We start from the raw sequence: 9,306 nt of genomic DNA, 5'->3' as shown, positions 1-9,306 counted from the left end.
ATAAAAAATAAATAAAGCTTACTATTTTGAATACTGAAAATGAATGAGAGAAAAAATTTTAAGAATGAGTAGTAAGTGAAGGAAACTATTCTTCTACGTTAAAATTAAATACGAAAAAAAAATAAAAAATAAAACTGAATAATTTTAATTATAAAAGAATAATTGCAAAAGGTAAAAAAACATCGTCCTAAAAAAAGAAAAAAAAAAAAAAAAAAAAAAACAATTTTCTACTCAAATATTAAAAAATAAAAACAATTTAAGTTGTTTTTATTTTAAGTTGGCAACACTTAGTCAACATATTCAAAATTTTTTTTTACTCTTTCTCATGACTTTTAAAAATTAATAATTTGAAAAAAAGAAAAATTTTTTTAATTTTTTTTTTTTTTTTTAAATTTGTTTTGCAAAAATAGTTTTTATTTTTATTTTAACAACTTTGAATTTAACTCTTAATGAAGTAAATATTACAAAATCGATATTTTGTAGAGGACCAGAGAGGACATTATTTAAATTTTAAAAGTATAATAATATTTTATTAAATGCTTAATTAATTGTCCAATTTTTTTTATTTAAATCATATTTAAATCAATAAAAGAATGAATACAAAGTATAAATTTTTTAATACTGACTCACTAATACTGTTTATAGACTGTTTAGATAAAATATAAAAATTTTAATTTAAAATTCATAAATCATTTTTCAAACCGCCAAATTTTTAAAGTAGTGAAAACAATGCCGGCACACTTTTAACTTGTAAATTCGTTTTTGTTCAATTTTTAGTTAGTAAAGTATTAAATTCTGATTTTGATAAAAAATTTTTTTTTCGAAAACTCTTTATTGTGTAAAATTAAATTTTATTTAATTTTTTTTTATATTTTCCATATTATTTGTTTTGTTTTGTGTCGATTAAAAAAAAAAAAAAAAAGTTAAATACGAAGTAAAGTCATACTATTCATTTGTGATAAACAATCCAGTTGAGTTTTCAATGTTTAGCTTAACTATAAATTATTTATGAGTGAAGGCTTTATTGATACTGGATGTTCTAATGGCTGACACTCATCTGGGAAACATGAAGAAATTGAATTACAGTATACACAAATGTTCAAGTTTTGCTACTAGTTATGTTCCAGAGTTAGTTATATTTTTACTTAAGTATTTGGTGTAAAGTTATTTTAAATTTTTTAAAAATGTTTAAGTGAATTAAATATTATTAATTAATGTTTTAAATAAAACTTACAAACTCTTAACAAGAATTTTCATAAAATTTGACAGGTTTAACTTGTAAAACTTTGAATATTCACAAAAATTTTATTTGTTTAATAAGCAAAATATTTTACAGATTTATAAATTAGTTCATTATTCTTTTTACTTGTATTTTTTACTGTATTATTTCATTATTATGAATTTAAATAAAATAAATTTTTTTTTGCAATGCATTGCTTCATTCTAAATATTTAGTTTTTAAATACCTATTGTTATAATAATAATAATTATTATTATTATTTTATTTTTAGAAATATACAAGAAGATAAGTCAAATGATCAGTCGTCTAGGTGGTCGTCAGAAACAAATTATTTACCTGAAGTAAGTAGTGTAATTTTTATTAATTTAAGTTATTATTTTTTAATATTTTTATTCCTAGAAACCCTTTTTTTTTTTTTTTAAAAGAAATGTTAAAAATGTTGTTATCAAATTATTAGACTTATTTTTAACATATAAATGTGAGCTTTCGATGAGTGAGAAGTTGAAATTTTTAAAAGATGAAGCGAAACCCAATATTTTCATTTATTTTTAATAGAAATTTCTTCATTTACATTATATTTTTTTTTTTTTAGTATTTAATACTCAAACTTCAGCATCCTGCAATAGTGGAGACTATAACATTTGGCAAATATGAAAAGACTCATATATGCAATTTAAAAAAGTTTAAAGTTTGCGGAGGAATGACAGATATTTGTTCTTTAGACCTCTTCGAAGGTGGAATGAAAAATGACAGTATTCCAGAAACATTTCCATTAAAACCTATGATTGATGGACATAATATTCCATGTAGGTTTATTAAAATTGTGCCTCTACAATGTTGGGGGCCAAGTTTTAATTTTAGCATTTGGTTTGTAGAACTTGTGGGTATTGATGATTGGAATATAGTCAAACCTTATTTAGAATGGTTTAATATGGTAAATAGAATATTATTTAAGCCTCAGGATAAAAATTTTTTGTGAAAATAAAATACATAAGAATTTTTTTTTCATTTTTAGTATCAGGAACAAGAAATTGTTAGGCTGTGCTTAAAACATTTTAGGAAGTGTAATTACAATGAGGCATTTAAAGCACTACAATCTCAAACAAATGTTTCTTTGGAAGATAAATTTATAACTAAATTACACAATCTTTTAGTAAACGAAGGTTCATTTGAAGCAACTGAAGATTTATTAGAAAAAGCCATAGCAGGTTATTTCGCTATTATTATTAATTTAATTCTAAAAACTATTATTGATTTCATATTTTAATTAATGCTACAATTTTTGTGTGTTGTTACGATTTAAAAATTTCAGATGGTTATTTTACTGAATTTATAAATAAACAAGATTATCATCCTATTTGGTCATCAGTGTGGCCTGGGGAAGGAGAAATTAGGCCAGGGATGAGGGGTGGACATCAAATGTGCATAGATGCTCATACTGAAACTGTTTATTTATTCGGTGGTTGGGATGGTAATCAAGATATGAGTGATTTTTGGTCATATCACGTTCCTAGTAGAAAATGGACTTTAATTTCTAGAGATACAGAAGCAGAGGTTAGTCACATTCATAAAATTTTATCTAATTTTGAAAAAAAATGATAAATAAAAATAATTAATTGTTTTTAGGGGGGGCCTAGTTCGAGATCTTGCCATAAAATATGCTTAGATCCAGAAAGACGTCAAATATTTACCTTAGGCAGATATTTGGATAATCAGTATAGAACTCAGGATAATTTAAAAAGTGATTTTTATATGTACGATATAGAAAGTAACGCATGGACTTTAATATCTGAAGATACAGCACATATGGGGGGTCCTCAATTGTTATTCGACCATCAAATGTGTATGGATGTTCAAAAAAGGACAATATATGTATTTGGGGGTAGAATTCTTACTCCCTCTTTTAGGTACCTTGATTTTCAAAAACCTTTTTACACTTTTCATTAGGCATTGTAAAAAGTATTTAGCGCTATTTAATTACAGTTCAGAAGAGAGAACTGGCTGTGCAGGTCTTATTGGAGTAGATGAAATGAAATTTTCTGGTCTTTATTCATATCATGTTGCGACTAATACGTGGACTCATTTATATGATGATGTTGCTGTTGGCATATTAAAGCCTGGCATTAGAACATTAAAATGTAGAACCGGACACTCGATGTTATTTCATCCGGTAATTTAATTTTGCGGATAATTTTTTTTTTTTAAAGTTGGATACATTTGTTTGGCGGAATCAAGTTTTTCCGATTGTATTATTCTGAAAAATTATTAAAAATTTTTTTAGATTTCTAGAAAGCTATTTATTTTTGCCGGACAACGAAGTAAAGAATATCTCAATGATTTTTTTACCTATAATGTTGACTCTGGCGAAATTCAACAAATTTTAGAAAATTCTAGAAAAGATAGTAATGTTCCTGGCCCGGGTTTCACTCAAAGAGCTACAATCGATGCTGATTTGAATGAAATTTATGTTCTTCTAGTGCGTATTTCAGTTTGAAACTTTTTAAAATTTACTTTTTTTTTTTTTTCGAAAAAATAAATTTGGATGTTTTATTAGGGTTTAAGCAAAGACAAAGAAAAAAGAAATGACAACGTTCAACATTCTTTTTGGGTTTATTCCATTTTGAAAAATTCATGGACTTGTATATATAAAAATGAAAATGTGGGTGAACACTATTGGAATAAAATGCAACATATTGAACCCTGTCCTAGATTTGCACATCAGTTAGTATACGATCACAATAAAAAAGTTCATTATTTGTTTGGAGGAAATCCAGGGATTAGCTATATGCCAAAACTTAGGTTAGACGATTTTTGGAAACTTCATCTGTCACGCCCTTCTCAATTGTGGCTTCTTAAAGAATTTAAGTTTATGATTAGAAAACAAAGGTAAAGGTTTAATACTGCAGATACAAATAATATTTATTTAAATTATACTTATTTCATTATATATTTTCAGATTAAAAGAACTGGCCATGGAAGATAGTTTAAGTGCATTGAATTACCTTCAAACAGCAGTTTCGGATATTATCGATCATGATGATCCAGAGCAAACCAAAGAAGTAAGTAACCATAAAACCAAATTCAGAAAAAAAATTAAATATTATCAAATCGTAAAACACTCGAAAGAATTATTTTCAATGTGTTCTTCTTTAATCTTCTAATATAAATTTTCAGTTTCAGCTGTTGGCGGAAATTCTTTTTCAAAAACAAAATAACATAAGTTTTAGGGACGATGAAAAAGAATTGAATTATCTAATACGAGAACAGCGGATTAAGCTGTTTGATAAACTAGTCGAGTATTTTCCGAGTCATATGACACAACCCAAGTACAATTTAAGTGACATTATACAATTGAGGCTGCAAAAAAAATAAAAAAAATAAATAAAATATAATAGTTTTTAAAAAATTTACTCGAGTAATCCATTTTTAAAATAACGAGAAAAAAAAAAAAAAAATTAATTTTTTTAAATATTTTATTATGACTTAATGATTTTTATTATCATTTAATCTACTGCCACTGATTATAATTTTATCCTTGAGCACTGATATTCTGCATTAAATTTAATTTAATGTAAATGACCTTGTTATTATTTTGAAATTATTAAATTTTATAATATAAGTAAATTATAATAAATAAATAAATAAATGTTTTATTTTTAATTTTAATTCAAAACACCTAAAAGGCAAATTAATTTTACATTAAGTTACATGTATATTACATTATAATATACTTTTTTTTTTTCCGCTCAGCTTTCATAATTAATTTGTGAATTTATTAGAGAAAAATTAAGTATATTTGTATTTAAAAAAAAAGGAAAAATTAATTAAATTATTAAAAACAAAGCATTACAGTAATTTTACAGGAAAAATATTAAAAGAAATTGGCCTTTGTAAATTGTAATAATTTCTGTATTAATAAGGAAAGCAAAGAGAAAACAATAGAGGTGTTTTAAAAGAAAAGAAAAAAAAATTATAATCATATGATTATAGCTTTAGCGTTTGAAGTATTTTTATTACTTTTTAAAATTTTTATCTCAGGAAAATTAAATTAAAAGTAAGTAGTCTCAAATTTCAATGAAATCGACTCTTATGTTTTTATCTCTATGAATAATTTTTGATAAATTTAATTATATCTCTATGGCATAGAACACCATTTTTGACTTACTTTGATAATAGTCTAAAATGATGAATAATTCCTCGATTGGATTTATTTTGAATTTTTTTCGTTTCTGTTAGAAAAAATTAAATATAAGTTGTATATTTAATAATTTGTGGCTAGGTCGAAAGTTTTAATAACGTTTAATTTTACGAGATGGCTGATAATGACCCTCCCCCTTTATTTGACAATGTAGTAATATCATCATCTGCAGGTATCGACGAGGATAGCGACAATTTATTCGTTTCTGCCTACGAAGTAAGTTTAATAAATTTTTCATTATTTTATCACATTACTTCTTATTTTAGATTATTAATAATAAAAATTTATAACGATTTACTCTTATTTTGAAAAAAGAAATGAATTAAAGCTTTTTATAATGTTATTAATAAATTACTTTTTTGCAGAATGAATCTGACTTAAATACCAATAATCAAACTTTATTAAATGAAAATGATAATGAAATTAAAAATAAAAATGAGAATGAAAAAGAAATTGAAAATGATAATGATAATGATAATGATGACAATGATTCACTTAGTGAAACAAATCATTCTCTTTTTGAAAGTACAGAATTTAATATTGAAAAATGCGAGGATGAACATGAAGGAAATAAAAACAATCAGTTATTAGAAGAAATCGATACGGAAAATAATGATCAATTTTTAGAAATAACAGTCACAGATCCACAAAAAGTTAAAGATGGAATAGGATCTTACATGGTTTATAAAGTTAACACAAAGACAAATATACCAAAATTTAGGAAAAATCAATTTGCTGTGAATAGGAGATTTAGCGACTTTTTAGGTAAATAAAAAAAAAAAAAAAAAAGATGTTAATCGTAACTTGATCCGTTTTCTGGCCTAAAAGACATTTTAAATATACATATCACATAATTTTATTAAGTAATTGATCTTTATTTTATGTGACACTAATGATGTACACTACAAGAATCCCCAAATATATTATTACAATTTTTTAATTATTTATTTAATTATTTAGGTCTTCATGAGAAATTAGTTGAAAAATATTTAAGAGCCGGTAGAATCATTCCTCCTGCTCCGGGAAAAAATGTTTTCGGAGCAACCAAAATTAAAATTTATAATCAAGGAGAACTTGGAGAATTTTCCGATTTTATAGAAAAAAGGAGAGCAGCATTAGAAAGATTCATGGTATGTGTTTTGTTTTCGATAATTTTTAAATTTAAAGTTATTTTTTTATTTATCTAATAATTTTTTTAGGTTAGAATTGCAGCTCATCCTTTTTTAAGTACTGATCCAGATTTTATAGAATTTTTAGAAGCGGAAGGCGGTTTGCCCAAAGCCACAAATACTTCTGCTCTTAGCAGTGCAGGAGTTTTAAGACTTTTTAACAAAGTAGGAGAAACTGTGAATAAAATAACTTTTAAAATGGAGGAAAAGGATTCTGTAAGTTTCTTACATGGATTTTATTTAACTTATCATCTTTTCAGTGAAATGTTTTCAATGTTAAACCTTATTTTGTTTTTTTTTTTACAGTGGTTTGAAGAAAAAGCTCACAAATAGATAATCTCGACATTCAACTTCGTAAACTACATGCGAGTGTTGAATCATTAGTCATGCATCGTAGAGAATTAGCAGAATTGACGTCTTCGTTTGCAAAAAGTGCGGCATTGTTAAGTAGCTGTGAGCAACACGATGCTCTATCCCGTGCTCTCTCTCAGCTTGCTTACGTGGAAGATAAAGTCGAAGTTCTTTATAACAATCAAGCCAATTCTGATTTTTCAATTCTTTGCGAATTATTAAACGACTACGTTGCTTTAATTGGGGCCATTAAAGTAATTCTTTAAAAAAAAAAAAAGTACAAATGTCCTTTGTAAAAACAAACGCGTAATTTTATTATTATTATTATTATTATTTTGTTTGTTTAGGATGTTTTTCACGAAAGAGTAAAAGTTTATCAAATTTGGCAACACGCTCAATTAATGTTGACGAAAAAGAGAGAACTCAAGTCTAAATTTGAACTTCAAGAAAGAAGAGAGAAAAGTGCTCAAGTTGCAAATGAAATTATTGAATGGAATGCAAAAGTCGAACGCGGTCAAAAAGAATTCGATAATATTAGTCACATGATAAAAAAAGAAATGGAAAGATTTGAAATAAATCGCGTTAAAGAATTTAAAATTATTATAATACAATATTTAGAAACTATTATGAATCGTCAGCAAGAGGTATAGTGGCATCCATTTTAGTTTTTAAAATGAGAAAATTTTCTTTTGATTTTTAACAAATAATTTTTTCGTTTTTTTTTTTCAGTTGATAAAACATTGGGAAGGATTTTTGCCAGAGGCTAAAATAATAACAAAAACCGATTACGAAAAATAATTTTGTTTTTTTTTTTTTTTTTAATTTTGCATTTATTATTATAAATTTATTTTAGTTTAAAAAAAAAAAAATATTTAGAAAAATTATTATTATGATTTATTTTGTAGTTTTTATATCTGAAATAAAAATAAAAATCTACGAAAAGTTTAAAAAAAAAAAACATTTGTTACATATTATAAAATTAAATATATATAAAAAAAATTTATATACAAAATTTATATTTAAAAATTTTTTTTATGAAGCGAATAAATTTTCATAAAAATTAATGTAAATTTATTTTTCTAAAAAAAAGTTTTAACTACATGATAAATTTATTTAGTAAATTTTTTGCTTGGAATTTAAAGTCTACACGACTATATAAAATTACTAAAGCTGTTTAAATTCTTTCTTTAACACACAAAAATGACAAAATCCTTTTATGTTATATATATATATATATATAAATATATTAAGAAGGGGGGGAGGGGAGGGGTAAAGAAAAAATGTTTTAATTTAATAAAAAGAGAATTATTAATTTTAATTAAATTTTAAGTAGATTAATTACTCGTTAAAATATATTTTACGTAAAACTACCGAATTATAATTTTTTTTAGTAATTAAAAATTTACACATATATATATTATTTGGACTCATTTTCATGCCTATCAGGAGTTTCGTATCCATCTGGAAGTGCATTGTAATAAGGATGATGAAAAAGCGTTCGAACAGGATCCCAGGGATAACCCTAAATAAAATTTAAAAAAAAAAAAAAAAAAAAAATTGCGTCAATTTAAAAATTTGATTTTTTAAAATTAAATAAAAGTTTTTTTTTTAAAATATTAATTATATTTAATAATAATTTAATTACCTTCTTTCTAATTCTAAGATATTCATATTTAATAAATTCTGGTCTGTCCCCTTCTTCTGGATTTACAATAAATATATCAGCCAAACACAAGAGTATAATTGGAACGCACATAAAAAAAAGTATATTTTTAAAAATTTTTGGATCTTTATGTTTTTTGCATTCCAAATAAGGATGACATATGGAACGAAAACCATCTCCTGAGAAAGGAATAAATTGATTGTTTTTTTTTTTTTTTTCAAAAAAAAAAATTATTATTATTTATATATATATATATATAAAAAAAATAAAATTTACCCTCCGATTTTTTTTTTTTGGATCGTTTACAATTGTAAGAAGGTATACAACTAATTTTACAATTTGATTTACAACTCATACGTTTAATAAATGGCTTATTAATAGCCTTTTTGTAATATAAACACTGAATAATTTTAAACATTGTGATTTATTAACATTAATTAGTTATTATTTAATAACTTTATTATTATATATGTACATATATGTGTAAATACATAAACAAATTATTCAAAAATTATATAAAAAATAAAAAATAAAAAAAAATTTTTTTTTTTTTAAGTAAAAAAAATAATAATAATAATAAATATTCGAAAAATGGCAAGTTTTTCTTTTTTTTTTTTTTTTAAATATAAACTAACTTTTTTTTCGTTCTTTTCTTTTTTTTTTTTTTTAAATATTTTTTAACGTA

General features: G+C 23.8%; 3 protein-coding genes across 3 annotated transcripts; 2 read left to right on the top strand and 1 right to left on the bottom strand.

Annotated features, from left to right (window-relative positions):
* Positions 1-1,042: 1,042 nt before the first annotated feature.
* On the top strand, positions 1,043-4,612 carry Phum_PHUM386900 (Muskelin, putative; the record flags this gene model as incomplete). Its single annotated transcript, XM_002428439.1, has 11 exons — positions 1,043-1,149; positions 1,512-1,581; positions 1,833-2,174; positions 2,256-2,448; positions 2,553-2,794; positions 2,867-3,147; positions 3,236-3,410; positions 3,522-3,716; positions 3,795-4,126; positions 4,197-4,299; positions 4,415-4,612. The coding sequence occupies 11 exons, from the start codon at positions 1,043-1,045 to the stop codon at positions 4,610-4,612; spliced, it is 2,238 nt and encodes a 745-aa protein (XP_002428484.1).
* Positions 4,613-5,552: 940 nt separating this feature from the next.
* On the top strand, positions 5,553-7,756 carry Phum_PHUM386890 (Sorting nexin-2, putative; the record flags this gene model as incomplete). Its single annotated transcript, XM_002428438.1, has 7 exons — positions 5,553-5,654; positions 5,804-6,203; positions 6,399-6,568; positions 6,638-6,873; positions 6,924-7,212; positions 7,306-7,602; positions 7,688-7,756. The coding sequence occupies 7 exons, from the start codon at positions 5,553-5,555 to the stop codon at positions 7,754-7,756; spliced, it is 1,563 nt and encodes a 520-aa protein (XP_002428483.1).
* A 619-nt stretch (positions 7,757-8,375) lies between these two features.
* On the bottom strand, positions 8,376-9,039 carry Phum_PHUM386880 (cytochrome C oxidase, putative; the record flags this gene model as incomplete). Its single annotated transcript, XM_002428437.1, has 3 exons — positions 8,376-8,480; positions 8,604-8,800; positions 8,979-9,039. The coding sequence occupies 3 exons, from the start codon at positions 9,037-9,039 to the stop codon at positions 8,376-8,378; spliced, it is 363 nt and encodes a 120-aa protein (XP_002428482.1).
* Between the last annotated feature and the right edge of the window lie 267 nt (positions 9,040-9,306).

This window comes from Pediculus humanus, genomic scaffold (assembly GCF_000006295.1).
Source record: "Pediculus humanus corporis 1103172107869 genomic scaffold, whole genome shotgun sequence".
NCBI classification, from domain to species: Eukaryota; Metazoa; Arthropoda; class Insecta; order Psocodea; family Pediculidae; genus Pediculus; species Pediculus humanus.
The sequence above is the reverse complement of the archived record's forward strand: the minus strand, read 5'-3'. Positions and strand labels throughout refer to the sequence as shown.